Here is a 20,106-nt window from a genome sequence, read left to right as displayed (position 1 = left end):
ATAATATGTATATTTTTGATATACAAAACAGGGGAAGTTCTCGATAAGCCTCTAGGCTTCTAAACTTCTCCTACACAATATGGTTATTATGTATTCCTTCTTTTTACCTTTGTTTAACTCTGTGTTAATACATAATACAAAAAGGGTGCACTAAAACCAAGGCATTTAGTCTGATCCTGATGGTGGTGGGGACTGGCCATTTGGGCACATACAGGAGACTGGTGTTCGGCTCTGGGGAGGTTTGGTTGGGGCTGTGGGTGCCGGCAGGTGCTGGATCCCAGGGGTTGGTCATTGGATGGGGATGTGGTGGGGATTGATGTGTGGGGTGTTTTGGGTACTGGCTGTTCCGGGGGCGTTCACATGCTTTCGAGCAACATTGTACTTATTGTATGCCTGTTCTTATGTCTGCACTTTCTACATTGCACTACTTTTATACCTATTCTTATGTCTGCACTTTATGCATTGCTTTTATTCTGTCAACTGTATGCTAATTGTATGCCTATGTTCATTTTATGCTATTTGATGTGAAGCACTGAGCTTTCAATGTATGAAAGGGGCTATATAAAGTTATTATTTAAGGTTGTGTTATCTGAAACACGTTGGGTTTAGCATTTAATTTGTTCTCCAAATGTTGCTGGATTCCCTTTCTTCAGTATGTCTTTTGTAATCAAATGCACCCTTCATATACCCTACCAAGTCAATCATATCATATTAAAAGTTAAAAGGGATCATCACCTCTCAACCTGTTTTCTTATACAAACAAATAGTCAGATGCAGTCAGGTTCATTCATATTTTACTAGGTCAGCCGATGGACAGATTATGTTACCACGTCCAAAATCAAACGCTTTAAAGAGGACGGTTGTTTATCGTGCCATCAATCATTGGAATAACTGCTCACTGAACATAAGTAAATTGAATAGCAAAGTGTCTTTCAAGAACCATCTAAGGATGCACTACTACTTAAATATGTGAGCAAATACTGTTCACGTTTGGGAGTGAAAATACCTACTCTAGGAATGTAATAATGAAATATTTACTCATGAATGTAATAACATTTTCTCAAAAGTGTGATGTTAACGGTTATCAAATCTGGAGTTACTCCATAGACAATGAATGGAAGACTGGATTCTGTGGACGCACCGAATGTTTTCAGTTCTTATACCCAAATGAGCTTCATTCTATAGTGTTCTCAGTTCTGACACAGCAAATGTACCCGTATACTCCGGAACATTCCCATGGGTGCTCTCAATGTCACCTTGAACATCTTTCCCAATTCATCACAAATTAGGAGTTTTAGCACTCTAGTTTTTTTATTTGGGAATATTTTCTAGTCTTTGACCATATGAATAACACGTATGAATTCTGAAAACGGCACCACTTTAAGTTCCTATCAGCCTCTTGGGAAGAAAAAAGACAAGACGACAGGTGGCTTCAATGTTTGGTGCATGACAGCACACAAGTTTTACTTACATTCCATGGGGAGCAGAGAAGAGGAGGAGCAGGGGGTAGACTGAAGGGGCAGACATAGGCGCGGTGTGGGGGGGCATCAGAGCAACTGATGCAACATGGGAGCAGGGGGGTGGGATGTGGGTGGGACGTCGTGCTTAGACCGTACGCAACAAAAGACTTAATACTGCCCCATCACACAACCAGAGGGGACAACATCACGTTACATCACACACACACGCTACATTTAGTCACCAAACCTTCCCAGTCCTACATGGTAATGTAGATAAACACTTATCACGTGTGGTTGTTGACGTAAAGCACTAGGAAAATCAACAGTGGTTCGCTAGCTGCATCCTAGACATAGGGGTCCCAACCGTCACAAGATATACATTTCTTCTTTTAACAAACTGCTTGACGGGTGATGAGGGGGGTGGGTTTTTAAAACATAATAAAACAGTTAAAATCAAGAGAACGCAAGTCTTACTAAGAGAAGAAAGAAAGAAAAAAAAAGAGAAGTTGAACAAGTTTCTAGTCAAAACAAAAGCTTCTTTTCACAGTCCCGTTATCTCGTCCTATCAGCACAGCAAACCCCCCGTTCATCGACTAGGATGCAGCTACTTCTACAAAAAAGCAACGACGAGAAAAAAATAAAAGAAGAAACCAACAAATAAATAATGCGTACAATTAAACAACATCAAGGAGGAGAACTGTCCTGTTTCTATCAATCTTGTTTAACTGTGAACATTTCCGGGACATCGACTATATGAACAGCGATGGTTTAGAGCCTACAGTGCCCTCAGCTCCCTGTAGGACTTCTAAAACAGCCTATCAGAACACAGTGTGAGAGTTTTCTCTAGTGCTTTTTCAGACAACCAATGCTGTGCATTTAAACAGTGCCGTCCAGAGTCTGTGCCAAGGTGCTTGAGTTAGCCTGTTTGAGCAGCGAGTCGCCTTCCATCTCCTGCTTGCCACACCTAGAGGAAGAGACCAGAGAGAGAAGCGGTGTCACTGTGAGCAATAGGGAGAAAGAAAACAAACCCTGAACAGCTCTGTTTGCTCCCCCGCGGTTCATGTTCAAAGTTGTTTAATTTGTGACATATAAGGTACATGTACATTACAGTGAAATGCTCGGTTCTGTATGAGCCCCCTAAGATTGTGCTTCATACAGAAAAAAAAGTCTAAAGAATAAAGACCAAACGCTGTTTTTCCCAAGGGGATTAATAAAGTATCCATCTATCCAACTATACAAAATACAAAACTAAAGTACAAAATGCAAACAAAATGCAAAAATGAGGTAGAGATGTAGTGCAAATATTTTAGTAATAAATAGATCAAATATGGTTGTGACGTACGTGGGTTGGTCATTATCATTATTATCGTATTTGTAACACCATGTAAACATCAGGTTAGTATATGTAATATTTGTTGTGTTGTTTGTATGTAGTGTGTGTCATCTTTGTATTTATTCCTTTTTCTTTCTCCCCTTCCCAGATGCCACCAGTCTCACTGATTGGGCTGATTGCCTGAGGAGTGGCACCTGCGGGCAGTCAGCCTAGGTAGACGAGTGGTTATAGCCTGACCGGTGACACACATCTGGGCGCCTCACTAAGTCATTGCCACTGACCAGAGTAGAGTGTGGCGGTTGCCGCTATTTGCCACTATTGTGTGGACGCTTTATAGTGTACTCTTTTGTGCCTATTTCCTGTGGATGTGTGGATTAGAGTATCGTGTGGGTTAGAGTACTGTGTGGACTAGAGTATTGTGTGGGATTGTATATATTGTGTTGGCCCCCCCTTATGCCATTTACCACTGTGTGTGGGCAAATATATATAGAGTGAGTATATTGTGCTGGCCCCTGTGCCTGTTACCACTGTGTGTGGATTTATACTCCATTTGCCACCGTTCCATTCGAGTGGAACTAATTTAGATACTGTGTTGGCCTTATTGCCGATACTTGTTTATTATTATTGTATTTACCCTGTTTGTTCTCCCCTACCTTTTTCCCTGATTGTGTTGCTGTGGGTTTCATTCCCCATCACAAATAAATATCATTTTACTTTTGGAAAACGTTTTCTTTATTACCTGCCGGGACCTGTGCTTAACACTTTCAATGCCCAAAACGTCATAAGACGTTTTATCAGCCCCCCCCCCCCCCCACTGAATGCCCACGACGACAATTATCGTCTAATTTTTTTATTAGCGATCTGAATTCATATTTCATCAACCGAGTCTCCCGTTGGTACACCAGCTCCTCCAGCAGCTCAGAATGGAAAAAAGCGCCCCCTATTGTCTATCCCTGAAAACTGCACGTCAGTCGCTTAGACTGACCTGGGATCAGTGATATGTAGAGGCGGGGCCAGCTGGCTCCCTGAGCTGTGGCAAGCCGTCTGCTCAACATGGAAGTGATCGTGCAACGGGAATCAGCCTGGAATATATATTCACAGTAGCCAATCGATAGTAGACAGTAGTGATAGATTTTTGGAATGGCTATCAAGAATTGGAATGATCTGAGGTAAGGAATCTATTTTACCAGTCTTGGGATAATCAGAGTTGTATTCGCTGAGATTTCAGCGTTTGCCCTATGTGTGTGTGTGTGTGTGTGTGTGTGCGCGCGATCGCTTTGAGGAAATCAGAGAATCGATTTTCAGCTTGCGGCCCCAGTGTGCATACGTACACATATACTATCGATAATCTAGCGTTTATTTGAAAACGATTCATAAATAGGCCGAAAAATGACAACGTTTTTGTGTATTCTAAAATATTCCAGTACAGGGCGTTTATCATGGAATCTTTTTATTTTCCTTGAAAACGAGGGCTTTTCAAAATGCTATAAAACAAAAATGAACCGATAAAAAAACAATCCGCTTCGACAATGTTGACTGGAAAACGAGTCATTGATAAGCGACGGGCAGATTAGACACATAGCCATAATTTAAAACATAGAGTAGGCGTTATTAACGCTAACATTGAAGTGGATGGTGGGCATTCAACCGGTAAATCAAGATTAAGCTTGAGCTCTGAAAGTGTTAAAGCACACACTGGACGGGCTGGCTTCACAACAGCCCGCTCCAGTTATAATTTGTTTGGTTGTCAGACCTTTGATTATGACAATGGTGTAGTGGTAAAAAGTGTCTAAAGTTAATGTTATAGGTGAATGTTTAAAGTGAGTGTGTGTGTGCATGTGTGTGCAATGAATGTAGAATGGATGGGTTAGTGTTGTCATTGAGTATCCTGATGGCCTGGGGGTAGAAGCATAGAAGCTCCTTTTGAGTCTCTCTGTACTGAGATCACGAGACTCCGGTAGCGCTTGCCTGACCGCAGCAGTGCAAAGAGGCAGTTGTTTGGGTGGCTAGAGTCTTGACTATTCTCTTAGCCTTGGCCCTGCAACGCCTGGTGCAAATGTCCTTGAGAGTGGGAAGGTTCAGGGCGTCTAGACACCATGCACGAGCATTGTGCAACGCAAAGTGTAAGCAGGCGTCATGTTTAACGTAATAGCCCACTACAAGAGAGAAATGACTGAGCCACAAGGTTAATATTCCCTCTCGTAGGAAATTCAGCAACAAGCTAATTCTCAATCTTGAACAGACAAGAAGCGGAAATGTAAAATAATTTTCGAAGATGCCCAATTACATGCAGGACTGACCTCCAGAGTTACCTGCATATGACTGCCTACAAACATTAGAGTGAGATTAAAAATAACCAAACGGTGTTGCAGACACACCCCCTTATCACCAGGAATTTACATATAATTGATACTAGTATGCAGTGAGCCAATTTGTATGTATGTATAAATATTTTGGCAATGGTATACTATCTTTTCTCCGCACTCAACCATACCGAACCAAAAACGGTGATCCAAAAACCGTGACATGAACCGAACCGTGAGTTTTGTGTATTATTTCCCCCCTAGTGTGCAATCTATCAATCAACCTCAGTTTCTTCAGTAGACGTGTAGGGAGGAGGGGCTTGTGGAAGCTTACCCAGAGATTGGTCCATTTCCTGTTCTGTCATTACAGTGCTGGTCCCACTCTGACAGTAACTTGAGTATATTCAGCGCAGCCTGTGGAGGAAGGAACCACAGGTTATAGCAGGGACATTCAACATTAGTGTTGCACTGTACACAGATACTAGAAAGGTATCGCAATACCCTGCCGTTAAATAGCGGTACAATACCCCTTTTTATTAGTACCGGTCATTTAACAGACTTTTTTTTAAATATGGTCCATTTGCATGTTCTTGGTATCTGATTCTAGGGACATCTATGGATCTCAGGGAATGTATTCCCAGTGTCAGAAATACTGTGTCTGTTACTAGGCTTGAGTAAATTGTAATGAACCAAATGAGAATATCAATACATTATCTTTGACTGTGAATAACACCATGCTCACATTGACCAGACCTGAAAAATCTAAGCAAATTAATAGATGGAAGATGATTAAACAGAAGGTTTTGTAGATACAGTACTGAATTCTGCCATCCGAACCCATGCAATTTGAAATATGATTATAGAATATCAGGCTACGTATATATCAGGCTAGGCTAATAAAGTGGGCGGCTACGTGGCGTAGTGGACAAGGCGCTCGCCACGAATGCGGAGACGCTGGGCTCGCCTGTTCGAGCCCAGCGCTCCACATTGCTTTCAGTTTAGCTGGTCGTTCATACTAATACACATTGGCCGTATTAGGGGGTGGGAAACTGATGGGTGGGGATCGGGCGTTGTGGACAGCGACTCCTACAGGTCGGTTGGTGCGCCTGCGCAGTAGAATCAGGAAGTGTCGGGGGCAGCGTGAGCCTCCCACGCGTTACTCCTCGCCACTGAGAGATCGAGCTGCGCAGGTGAAAAGATGCGACTGCTGTTACCTCAAGTACCGGAGGGGACTTGTGCTATGTATGACTTAGTCCACATTGCAGCCGGCTTGTGGGAGGCAAGAAACAGCGTTCGTGACAGGGGAGGGTTGAATTGGATGATATGAAATTGGGATGGGAGAAAATATAGAAAAATGGGAGAAAAAGTGGATTAAAAAAAAGAATATCAGGCATAAAATGGTTATGCGATTAAAATGCGATTAATTCGATTAATTAATTACAAATCCTGTAATTAGATAAATTTTTTGAATCGCCTGACAGCACTAGTTACAATAAATATGGGCAATAAAACACTTAGAATCTGAATATATACTATGAGTAAGTAAAGTATCAGTATACACAGGTGCAGTATACATAAGGTAGCCTAACTGGCATGATGTACACCAGGGGTTGGCAATTAGGTTTGGCCACGGGCCAAATTTTCCCCAAGCCATTGTGTGGCGGGCCCGAACCAAAAACAATGGTTAATTTAATATAATGGTAGTGAATTTCTTTTAACTCTGTCAAAATAAACGAGCTGCATAGGTGGCATAATAAACTGTAAACGACTTATACATGCACTGAACATTATACCTTTGTCTTTTTTCCATTGTATTATAAAGCGCCTCTCTATCGGTCTATCCTACATTACGCGCGCGCAACAGTCTATCTGATGGCCACGGACCGGTTTAATGTTGAATGTTTAATGTTAAAACTATAGATTTATATGGAATTCGTTAAACTTATCCGTTGTCTTAGGTCGCTTTCACACAGGGGCTGTTTGGTCCGGACTTTCGGACCAGAATTCGCGGTTTTTCGAGTCTGTGTGAATGCGTGTCGAACTCGGTCCGCGGACCAAGCAGGCGAACTCTAGTCCGCCTGAAAACGTAGGTCTCGGTTCGGCTTCATCGAACCAAACGCGAACCAAATATAGGAAGTGATTATTATTACCACTGCTGCTCGCAGCACTCACTGCAAAACAAGCACACTGCATCTAATCTCTCTATCTATCTATCTATCTATCTATCTATCTATCTATCTATCTATCTATCTATCTATCTATCTATCTATCTGTGCATCTTGGGAAGAAGGAAGAAAAAACGCGGTTTATTATTATTACCGAGGCGCGCGGCTTATTATATTATTAATAAAACAGCTACTTGTGGGCAATCATAAAAACACCGTGGTCTACAAGTTGTTTAGCGAGAGGATGGTGGTAATGTGCTTCAATAGAACAATGGATCAATGCCATGTCAAAACTCGGCTCCGCTGATCTGGAGGGCTCGCAGTCCTCCACACAGACGCGCACACACGGGATCGCAGCCACACACACATTTCCACTGTCCAATAGACAAGCGCCCTTTTCGACCGCGTGACATTGTTCAGAAGGTCTCGGTCCGCATGACAGATATCTGTGTGAACGCAGGCGAACCAAATGAAGAATGCAACAATGTTGCAACTTCACCCCCAGAACCGCACCGAGTCCACCAAAACTATATGTGAAAGCGACCTTACTTATACTTATTGAATCTCAAACAAGCCTCGTCTTGTTAAATGAGACTGTCTGGTCTACGGAGGAGACTGGGGCTGACGCATCCAGATTGGGGAATCCCCCGCGATCGATTATTGACACTTCCGCTAAATATATTAATCTAGCTACTAACTGGGGAGACTGATCAATTACGGATAAAGGAATATAGTGGGACGATCGATTATGATAGTTAACCTTGTTAGATGAGGCTGCACTGGAAATGGAGCTAATGGACTTCCGAATGTCTCGTAATTCAAATACGGTACCTATAGCGCCGTCATTTCAGGAGCTTCTTCAAGCACTATTTTTGTTTAAAGTACGTTTAATTGCATTGTTTTTGCATTGTTTTTAATTGCATTACTGTTCACATGCATGTGTGGCGCCGTCAGTCAAGATAAAGCTTGAATGACTTACTGAACTGGTGTTTTTATTTCATGGACTTGTTTCCCATTTCAGCACCACACGCTGTCCACCTCACTTTGAGCAAGCCTATATATACGGTACATTGCACCTCACTGCCTATACCCGTTATTCACTCTCAACATGGATAAAACAAAGTATGCATATAATAAAAATATGAAAATTAAATAAATATATTCTCAAAATAAACTGACGGGCCAGAAATTATTGCTGGCGGGCCATTTTCGGCCCGCGGGCCGCCTATTGCCGACCCCTGATGTACACCATACGTTGTAGTCTGTGCAGTTGGTGGCCATTGTGGTGGAACCGGAGAGGTTAATTATGCAATAAATACTTATTTATTAAAGCATTACTAATCAAATACAAATTCAGGTTCAGAGGAAACTTGGACTTGACTTCTCTGGCCAGGAGAAGAACCAACCCCAATGCTGTGAGCTTGCCTCTTAAGCTTTCTGGTAAAGGGGGTGGGGGTTGTGGAGAGGATGAATAGGTGAAATAGAGAATATGTGACGGTCTAGGCCGCCACATCTCGGCAGAGAAGATTCTTCAGAAATGCTGAAAACGTGAAAAAAATCCCTCAAAGCAGTGGTTCTCAAACTACGGGTCACGGGCAAAAAATTATAATAAACTCAGAGAAGAAGCGCGGATTTTCCTTGCAAACAAAAACAACCGAAATCGAGTGCACCATTGCACCCTATATACCATTGCAAGTTATCCATCTCTACAAATACGACGATTTTCTCGATGGCTCTCTGGTGCACAAAGCTCTGCTTAAACTGGTTCCCTCGTACCTAAGTGTGCTTCTGTGCACAAAGCAATATAAGTATGCCCTTCGTTCTCAAGCTGTTCTAACACTGGAAGTTCCCCATATGAGAACTGAATTGGGAAAAAGGGCTTTTAAATATGCTGCTCCTTCATCTTGGAACAAGATACAGGAGGACCTAAAATTACCAGGACTGGTCACCCTCGGAGAATTCAAAGCCATTTTAAAATCCTACGAACTCAGTTCCCTTGGTCAGTGCAACTGTGTTTGATCATTTGCCTGTTTGATAACTTGCCTGAAATTGGAGCTTGATGTAAATGTTTTATCTGTATTTTATTGTGATGTTCTTTTTTATGTTGAAACTTTCTGCTGCCTTGCTTGGCCAGATCGCTCTTGAAAAAGAGATTTTAATCTCAATGATGCTTATCTGGTTAAATAAAGGATTTGATTGATTGATTGATTGATTGAACCCATTGGCAGAGAAATGTGCTGATAATGAGCTCCCTTAGTGGCACTCCAGGATAATCAGCGAAGATTTTGTTCATTACGCATGACGCAGCAGGCCACTGTCTGAGCAGGAAGCGCTCATGAGCAGGAAGCACTCAATGATCTTTCGTGTGACGAGCTACTGAAAGTCAAGTCCACTGGACAGGGCCTCGCAAAGTTCTGGATATCAGTCCGGAACGAATACCCAGTGTTGTGCAATGATGCGCTGAGAAAGCTTGTCCCCTTCGCATCAACATACCTCTGTGAGGCCGGATTTTCAGAGTAGAAGCGGACAATTCCGTTGCTTTTGTTGATAATATTCATTCATTTCAGTGATAACATAGTGCTGTAATTTCATTTTCTAATAAATATGCATGATCAAGTTCAACGTGTGCTTTTATTTTGATATTCCTTATTTCCACGTTGAAATGACGCAATACATTAACACTTTAATCGCCGAAGACGCTGTTCAGCGTCTTTCCGCGCCATGCTTATTCTGCCGAAGACGCTGGACAGCGTCTTTGATATCAATATTAAAAAAATCTGTGATCGAAATCAGATTTCTCCCCCGGAGACATTATATGTACTGGTGAGCCCCTCTCAATTCTCCAACGGTTCAAGAGCGCCATCTGGTGGCCGATCGGCCGCTCGCCCAAACAGGAAGTGATGCAGATGAAGTGGTGCTCACCCATATTTCGTCCGGGCACTCGCTATCATTAGCAGGACTCCATCTTGACACAATGTATGTCGATTGGTTACCAATAACTCGATAAACAACATGATTTGGACGTATATACTATTATACAACCTGGAAATGGATCGGATATTTCAACATCCCATAATAGAAAACATTTTGTTCCACGCTCATCTCCCAACGGCGCGAGGAAGCTACGGTGAGTTTCAGCGTTATTTTTTAATGTCTTCGATACTAACTGCTCTAATGATCATATCACCCACACTAGATGAATGATATAACGTTGCCCACGGAATTATAAATGACCCCCCCCCCCATCCGGTCAACATCAGATCATACGTAGTAACTCCTAGAAGCACGTCCAGTTGACATTTTTTATCTCGCACAGATTCCTACCAAACTGTATTTGATCATCAATATAATGCATTTAGGGCTATAAATCAAGTTCTGGAGAAAGCTGCAGAAAATGATAAAAACTTACTTATACTTTAGACCGTATTTTAGTATGAATATGTGAATTAAAAAGTATAACGTTGCTACACCCTGAACAATAGATATAGGACGTTGAATGGGCCATAGTAATGTCAATTTAGCAATACAATTTAAAAAGTTATAGCCCTGCAAAGAAGGGGAACTTCTCCATGTTAAATAGGGCTGGCGAGGGATGGTAAATTATGAATTTAACCCCGGCGATCAAAGTGTTAAAGGGGAACTATCTTATAAATGGCCTTTTTGAGTGTTTAGCATTGTTTCCTAGCTATGTGAACATATATTAATATGATCTATGTCTCAAAATTCTCATATTGGCGCATTCTTCCAATTCTCCTCTCACAATATTCACCCTCACTGAACTGAGTCATCTGAAAATGTGCGCGATATGTGATGTCAGAGAGACACCGCTGCATGTTAATGTTGAGATAGAAGATGAGCTCCACACAGTGGCTGGACCTGGAGCCCACACAGCCTCTAGCTCAAAACAGCTCGAGATCTTGAGGTAGAAAAATGCTGTTTTTGAGGACTTGATTAGAAATACAAAACAATGAATAAAAAAAATATATATATTACAGAGGTGTTCCATAGCATAGCTGTCAACATTTCGTTTTGAGAAAACGTGCACGTTTTAGCCCCGCCCCTTCTACTGGCCCCGCCCCCTCAGCCCGCCCCCTCCAACCCGGCCCCGCCCCCTCCCAATGGAGCTGCCTCGTCGCTGCCATCTGCTGGTCAAAACCTGTATGTACCCAGCCATTTCGTTGTAGGGTAAACTTTTCCTACTTAGAGTGTAAATGCTATGTAAATTATGGTTTTGTTGAACATTTGTATTTCACAGGAGAGAAACTGTATTCAAAGAAAGCTATTAAAATAGTCTTTGAATCTAAATATACTTTCTTTGTGTTGATTTTACATTAATTCCATGATTTTACTCAAGTAAATATCTGTTACAAGCTTCGGTTTTATGTAGAAAAATGCTGTTTTTAATCTAGATTAATCTAGATTGATTACAGAAAATTGTGAGATTGATTAGTTAATTTTTTTTATCTATTGGCGGCGCTGGTGTATATATATATATATATATATATATATATATATGTGTATGTGTATATATGTAATGTGTGTATATATGTCAGAGAATCAGCCCCTTGCGTCCTTAGTGTAAAGCATATGACATGGTGTATGTTTGTTCATTGATGTGACAGTACATACTATTGATGAATTGAAAATGGGGGACCCTGATGTAAACAAGACGAAAGTCTTTCTCTGGTCTGCATCCCCTTAACAATTGTATGTATTGAGCTGTACTGTACTGTACCCATTCTGCAATCTGTTAATAAAGTTCTCATTCATTCATTCTTTTTATTTCTTTGTGTTTGTGATTTGTCTTGATGTGTTTGTGAAACTATAAAAGCAATCAATCAATGTATTACCATAGTGTCTTTATACCTTCATCACTGTAGGCTACATATTAATACTACAACTCGTTAAAGCTATAAAAAAATACCTATGGTCATTAATTTAGCAGTGGAAATATCATTTTGGAACAGTGTGTGTCTACAGAGAAATGTGAGATAGAAAAAAAGCCAATGCGATTTTGTGTTTTTCCTCAATAGCCTATCTCTGCAATGCCTGCGAGTTACCAGTAACTGTCATACCATGACAATTCACGACAACTTTTAAAACGGATCAATTATTATTTATAAATCGCATTCAGGAAATTGGGCGTCAGAGTGAAGGAGGGGGACGCCGAGGCGCAGAGCAAACGGCTGTTCACCAAGACATTTACACATTCCTTCCTGCATCACATACACAGTAACTTTGTATTGTTTTATCCACAGAAGATTTGCAAACCCTTTGTTCCAGAGACAAAAGCCACAGAGTGGGCAATCAAGAGACACTGGCTAAGTTGACTTGACACCCTCGGTGCCGCATCAGTCTCTCCCCTGAGCTCTGAGCAAATCCGCTCGCTGTTCTGTTCTTATTCTTCTTCGGCTCGAAACCGTCTCCCGGTCTGACTTCCTGTGATAACGGTCTAATCTACACTGCTGCCACCTGTCGTCACGGAGGAGAATTGCACCCATTTTGTAAAAAAGAAAAAAAATAATAATTAGTACAAAATACGTACCAATCCGTGCGCCGTAAAGACGGCGTGCAGAGGGTCGAAATACAGGAGAATCCCGGTAAAACCGTGCGTGTTGACAGCTATGGTTCCATAGACTCACAGGAATTGTGTAAAAGTGCCCAAATAGTGAAAGAAATAGTAAAATAGTTCCCCTTTAAGTGTGGTGTCGCCAAAAAAAATGTCTAAATAAAATGGGGTCGTGGTATAAAAAAAGTGTGATAAGAGAGGAAGGGGAGGATGAGGATAAGGGGAGGTGTGAACAGAGGCTTCAGAGGAAACTCTCACAGCATGAAGTCGGTTTGAAATGATCAGGCTAAAAATGGGGAGACATCAGTAATACAGTACAGCTGCTGCCATTTACACAAACTCAGTGCATATTTTGCGCAAATCAAAATATAACTATTAACTACAGATGTTTGCACACATTTAACTGGTTTTATCAAAATAGTTTAACCAAATTGTATTTTTGGTGTCGACAATTAGTTCAAGAAACATTTAAATGTGTAGTTCTTTAATCGCTCGCACACATCCCTAGCCTTTATGTGCAGTTTAAACAAAGCACCCCCCCCCCCCCCCATACCTTCTTGACTTTTCAAGGTAAGACAAACTTGCGATTGCTAAATCCCAGATTCCCAGTTAATTTCTTCAATAACAATATTAATAAATTGTACAATTAATCAAACGGCTCAAACTTAGGGCACGTTCACAACTACCCTGTTTGGTCCACTTTAAGTGGACCATGGTCCCTTTAAATCAATTGTCCGTTTCGTTTGTAGAGGTGTGAACACAAAATGTTTAGGACCAAACAACCGAACCATGGTCCTCTTGAAAAGTTGGGACTCGTCCGTTTCAATCGAACTATAGTACCTAATCTAGGAAGCAAAGTAGCCTACAGTGCATTGCAGTGTGGCTCTGAAGTCAGACTCACTCCGCTCGTGTAATGAGTCACTCCTCTCTAGACTCGCGCCACGCGTGGACAGTCTCTCTCTGACAGTCTCTCTCTCCCTCTCTACTCTCTAGTCGCGCCACTCGCGTAATGACAGTATCTCTCTCTCATTACGCTGTCGGCAACTGTTTACGTTTGTGAGTGCTATAGTCCAATAGATGAACGACTTGGCGACTGCATGTCCTTTGTTTACAAATTAGGTCTGCATCAAAAAGGGCAGACCAAAATCAAACAATGTATCATTTTCACATTTGGTCCACCAGAAAATCCGGACTATCCGCGGACTTTCAGGTGTGAACACGTCCTTAGTGTACATATCTATCGTCTGTTGTGCATTTTTAAATTGCATTTATTTCCGTCATGTCAGGCCTGTCATCTAATACAGTGTTTCCCATACATTTATTTGTGGCAGCCCACCAATCAAACAACACCGCCACTCCCAAACTGATACATTACCGCCATACTAATGTCCTTTGCACTGATCAGACTGTGTATATTACTCGTCCAAATAACCTTCAGAACCAGTGGGAAACACCAACACATTATTCCATTACTTTTATGTTGCCGGTTCTTGCCGTTGCATCGTTTCAGTATCGGCATAGAGATATTTTAGGCAGGTATATCGAAGTCATAATTTTGGTATAATTTCACATTTAGCTGACCCTTTTATCCAAAGCAACTAACAAATTGTGAACAAGTCACCAGGAGGGGTACAACTCCTGCTAAGGGAAAGTGGTATCGTTTGTCAAACTTGAGTGTTACACTCTGGGTGAATAGTAGTATAGACATTATTAGCATGACAGGTAGTAGCAGCAGCAGCGTGGTGCTTTGAGACTCACCATGTGAACACGGTACGGCCCAGTAGCAGCAGAGACTCACCATGTGAACACGGTACGGCCCAGTAGCAGCAGAGACTCACCATGTGAACACGGTACGGCCCAGTAGCAGCAGAGACTCACCATGTGAACACGGTACGGCCCAGTAGCAGCAGAGACTCACCATGTCATGACAGGACTCTACATCCTTCCCGATCCCGTGGCTGATGAGGGGCGGCTGGGAGGAGCAGTTGATCAACGACACAAACTCGTTCTTATTGTTTTTGGGGAAATCTTTGTATTCCACCTGCAAGTAAATCAAATGGAGCTTTCACATTTCCATCATGTTTCAGTCGGAAAAGACTTGGCTGTGCAAGAATGTGTCAAATATGGTACCAAACTGAAAATGTATATTGATATTTTGAAATATTTCAGCAATCAATTTAGTGAGAAATCTGACTTAATATTTACATTTTATTATCATTCAGACCATTTAAAAAATACATTTGTTATGAATTACATTGATAGGCGCTAAACAATAATATAAATCTATTGCCCGGTCCTGTCAGTGCATTCCTAATACATAGGCGATTATCTGAGGCAATTGTGATGGGTAATATCATGTGTATTGCCTCAAATATTAAAGGGGACATGCATTGCTATTCCTAGCACTATTTGGGCAACTTCACACAATCCCTGAGAGTCTATTGAACACATCTGTAAGCTTTTATTAAAAAAAAATGCATTGTTTATATTTCTAATCAAGTACTCAAAAGCCAAATTTTTCTCACTTTGGATTTCAGGCTGTGTTGGCCTGGCTCCGCCCATAAGCACTGTGTAAATTAGTATGTGCTACTGCTGCTTCCCCGCGAGGTCCATGTTGTGTGTATATGAGTATGCTACTGCTGCTTCCCCGTGCGAGGTCCAGCCCAGGTTGTGTGTATACGAGTATGTGCTACTGCTGCATCCCTGCGAGGTCCAGGTTGTGTGTATATGAGTATGTGCTACTGCTGCTTCCCCGCGTGAGGTCCAGCCCAAGTCAAGTCAAGAGTTTTATTTGTCACGGCATACAAGTATACAGTGAAATGTGGGGGGTCTTGCCCGCAACGATTGTGCATAATACAATAATAAGAATCCAATAGGATGAGAATGCGACATTTCTGCAATAATACAAGTAATAAGAGTAAAGACATATCAGGTATATATGTACATGAGTTTTACAAAAGCATGGTAAGGCATGCTAGGTCCTGTGATAGTGCAATACACTGTTAGCTACGGATGAGGCACTGGGTCTTATACTATACAATGCTATACAATCTACAGTTATACTATGTGTCCTTATGCTAGCTTGCTATCCTTCGGTTTACTACCGGTATACAAGAACCACTCCCGTTCTTGTTTTTTTTAAAGTGACCTTTCATTGTGTAAAGTGACCATAAGTGTGAGCGTGTGCAGCATGTGTGTGTGTGTGTTCATGTTAAAGTGACTGTTAGTGTGTGAGCGTATACAGTGTGTGCGTTGTGTGTGCTCATGTGTGCTTGTGTGTGGAGAGTTCAGTGTTCAAGACTCTGATGGCCTGGGGGAAGAAGCTGAGCCGAAGTCTCTCTGTCCTAGTTGCTGGTGTTCGCAGGCGTTTGCCTGACCGCAGCAGCTTGAACAGGCTGTTGTTGGGGTGTTGAGGGTCTTTCATTATTCTGCAGGCTCTGGATTTGCACCTCTTGTTATATAAGTCCTGCAGGGGTGGTAGTGCAATACCCGTAGTACGCTCAGCTGACCGTACCACTCTCTGTAGGGCCTTCTTGTCCTGTGCCGTGCTGTTTCCATACCAGGCAGTGATGTTTCCAGTCAAGATGCTCTCTACAGCTCCAGAGTAGAAGGACTGGAGTATCTTCCCTGATACTCTGAACTTCCTTAACTGTCTCAGGTGGTAGAGGCGCTGCTTCGCCTTCTTTACGACTGAGTCTATGTGTGTTGTCCATGTCAGATCCTTGAGATGTGGACCCCCAGGTACTTGAAGCTGCTCACCCTGTCCATGGTAGCCCCGTTTATCCTCAGTGGTGTGTGTGTCCCCTGCTGTGTTCTCCTAAAATCCACGATCAGCTCCTTGGTTTTACCAATGTTCAGGAGCAGGCTGTTGTCCTGGCACCAGCGTTCCAGTACCTCAACCTCCTCCCGGTAGGCCTTCTCATCGTTGTCAGAGATCAGCCCCACCACCACTGTGTCGTCCGCAAACTTCACTATGGAGTTGGAGCTGAACTTGGCCACACAGTCATGTGTGTATAGTGAATACAGCAGGGGGCTCAGGACACAGCCCTGGGGGGACCCGATACTCAGGGTGATGGTGTTGGAGGTCTGACCCCCCACCCTGACCGCCTGGGGCCTCTCACTCAGAAAGTCCAGTATCCAGGCACTCAGAGCGGAGCTCAGACCCAGCTCGATCAGCTTGTCCACCAGTCTGGTGGGGACTATGGTGTTGAACGCTGAGCTATAGTCAATGAACAACAGTCTCACATAGCCCCCCTTCTGGCAGTCTAGGTGAGAGAGGGTGCTGTGCAGTAAGTGTATTTGGCCAGGCCGTCTTCTCATACAGAGCATCCCACCAATGGAACTCAATTCCTCAAACAATTAGAGTGTCCACATCATACCATTCATTCAAGTGCAGGGTTAGGGAATGGCTCATTGAAAACCAGAACTGTCAACACTGAGGTGTCTGTGTGTGTATGCAGGGAGCGAAATTAACTTTTTGACTCACCGGCCAGTGGCGGGTAGATGGGAAGAATCTACCCGCCAAGCATATCTCTTACCTGCCAAATTTTGTTTGATTAAAAAAATATATATATATTTTATATAATTTTTTTTAAAATAAAATATATATTATATAATCATACTTGTAGTTGTATTATCTGCGAGACATCGCCACAATAAGTCAAAATGCTCGCTATCTGCAAACAGCTCCACTGTCTGTGTGTATACTTTAGTAGCCTCCAGCTCCAGCAAGGATTCTCCGGCCCTGCAGCTAGACCCTATATTCAGCTAGACCCTACATTCAGCATGCAAGGATTCTCCGACGATGCAGCTGGACCCTATTGGTATAACGTTACGGTTCTTTTGTCAAATCACATTCAACATGCCCTCAGCTAGAATACGCATTCAATCAATGTTATAAGACATTGATATCAGGAGCTATCTGTAGCTACTGCTAGCCCGGTAGATAACGTTAAGACAATTTAGTTTACTGGGACAGATAGATCTAACAGGAGCTAGCTAACGTGAGCTAGCTAACGAGGGAACGGAGGTATTATGCACTCGAGTCGACTATTGCTGGAGCATTTGTTGATATCAGCAGCTATCAGTAGCTAGCCAGCTAGATACCGTTAGACAATGCCTCGTCATGTATTAAACTAAAAGTGAATAGTTGACTGGGTCATTGTTTAAACAGTAACGGTAGCTCATGGAGGTCCGATCTAGACTAGAGCAGACTGCCCGCATATCGCAATGGTGGCGTTTCAGGAAGTAAACAAGCCAAATGAGAGCTTCCGATTGGTCATTTGCTTTCTTTCTCATGAAACCAGTCACGTCACTCTACTGTGATTGGACCGTTGACTTGAGTGCAATGTGGGACTTGTAGTTTTTTAACGATCTCGCGGCGGAGAAAAAAAAAGACGAGAGAGGCTATAATCTGTACTCGCACAATCAAAATAAGAGTATCGTTATGAACTACACGTCTACACGCCCCACGGCGGGCAGCCCTCTAAGGCTGCGGTTACACCTTTCGTTTCATCTTCGTATTGTTGTCATATGCGTTTCGCCGCGACGTCGTGCGCCTCGAGTCACACTTTCATTTTTTTTTCGTTTTTGTCACCTGAGCACACTGATGTAGTACACTGCCAAAGCAGTAGGTGGCAAACATGAAGGCAATTTCAACCAATCAGAACTTGAATGTGCCAATACACTTCCTGGAAGCTCCAGCAAAGAAAATGTCAACAAGGCGGGCGCCTATGAGCGCCACCATCTTGCTATTTACCCAATGCAGCAATTCTTTTTCAGCAAAGCCTAATAAAAGTGCAATAAACAAAACGGATACATTCACTGTGTGTTCTGCCTGTCATTTGTTGATGAAACAAAACTAACATCAACACAAGTGACCACCAAGAGCGGATAGTTTAGTCTAAAAAAGGATCGGTAGCATTGTTAGCTGCATGCTAACGTCAATGGAATTTGCCATTATAACAGTATAGCATTGTGGCTAGAAGCTAACGTTAGCTCACGCTACTTAGCCAGCACCAAACTGATGATATCGGGAGCTATGAGTAGTTAGATAACACTAGAGACAACGCTGTGTGTATTAAACAAAGGTGAATAGATGACTGGGCCATTTTGTTTAATGCTTGTTAAGTTGAAAGAGGAGCTTTGAGCTAACAGGGTTTGATAGCTAACACTAGCTCATGTTATCCAGTGGCAGTGCCAATCGGTAATGCTAGCAGAATGAATGGATGTAAACTTTATTTAACATATTGCATATGGGTACAATACAATACGGCTCAATACAAACAATTGTTAAGGGAATGCAGACTGTTGTAGCTTGGACTGGGGTCCTTATAACAATAACTTGACAACACATAGTAGCTGCAGCTATTTGGTTTGGGACAGCTCTGCTGTCACCGGAAGGGCACGCAGATGGTATCTACTGCGCATGGGCGTTTTCGCAACAACGGCTCCGTGCAGACTACACGCTGTTGTCGGCACGTTTTTTTAGCGGTTTTCCAAAACGCAAACACAATTTAGCGTTTCAGCCGTATCCGCAAAAAAACGCCAAAAAACGCATTTCTGTGTAATAGGGACATGAAACGTATTGAAAAACGTATAAAAAAACGGCACAAATACACTAGTCTAACCATGGATTAAGTGTCAAGCGCCAAAGGTAAAAACTGAGCGCCCCTGGCGGGCGGCGGGCTTTAGTTTCGGTCCCTGTGTGTATGTGTGTGTGTGGATATGGTGCGTCTGTCTATGTCTGGGTCTCTTAATATGTCATGATGTGCTCTGTCCTTGTGTCCATGACTGTATTGTGACCTGTATCCCTACTATGTCTATGTGCTTTTGTTGTGTTTAAATTCTAATGTTATTTATCTCGATTTTATTCTGTTTTTATTGCTAACCCTTTTTTTTACACAGGATTTTAGCCTGTACCTTCTGGCAGGGGGACTGCCAATGGAAATTAGCCTTTTGGCTAAAATTGGGTGCATTTACATCTGTAAAATGTTTTATTAATGTACACTGTCCCCCTTGAACAAATAAAGTAAACCTAAACCTAAACTTGGGAGACAGCATCGTCAGTGGACCTGTTTGGCCTGTATGCAGATTGCATAGGGTCCATATCGCTGGGGAGGGAGGCACAAATGTAATCCTTAACCAGCCTCTCAAAACATTTCATGGCCACAGAGGTGAGTGCCACCGGTCTGTAGTCATTAAGACTGGTTGGGGAGGATTTCTTTGGTACCGGGATTATAGTAGACACCTTGAAACAGGCAGGGACCACGGATTC

General features: G+C 42.5%; 1 protein-coding gene across 2 annotated transcripts in view; it reads right to left on the bottom strand.

The window, feature by feature from the left end:
• Positions 1 to 1,434: 1,434 nt before the first annotated feature.
• The window catches only part of stau1 (staufen double-stranded RNA binding protein 1), a 39,211-nt gene continuing 20,539 nt past the window's right edge, over positions 1,435 to 20,106 (bottom strand). For both annotated transcript variants that reach the window (XM_084316521.1, XM_084316522.1), the window contains exons 13-15: positions 14,749 to 14,871; positions 5,431 to 5,510; positions 1,435 to 2,424 (exon numbers count right to left, since the gene is read on the bottom strand). In XM_084316521.1, the coding sequence (XP_084172647.1) occupies positions 2,337 to 2,424; positions 5,431 to 5,510; positions 14,749 to 14,871 (291 nt within the window). In that variant the 3' untranslated portion in view covers positions 1,435 to 2,336. The remainder of the gene's footprint in view (positions 2,425 to 5,430; positions 5,511 to 14,748; positions 14,872 to 20,106) is intronic.

Source organism: Notolepis coatsorum, assembly GCF_963971535.1.
Source record: "Notolepis coatsorum genome assembly, chromosome: 6".
NCBI lineage: Eukaryota > Metazoa > Chordata > Actinopteri > Aulopiformes > Paralepididae > Notolepis > Notolepis coatsorum.
This window is presented reverse-complemented; position numbering and strand designations above follow the sequence as displayed.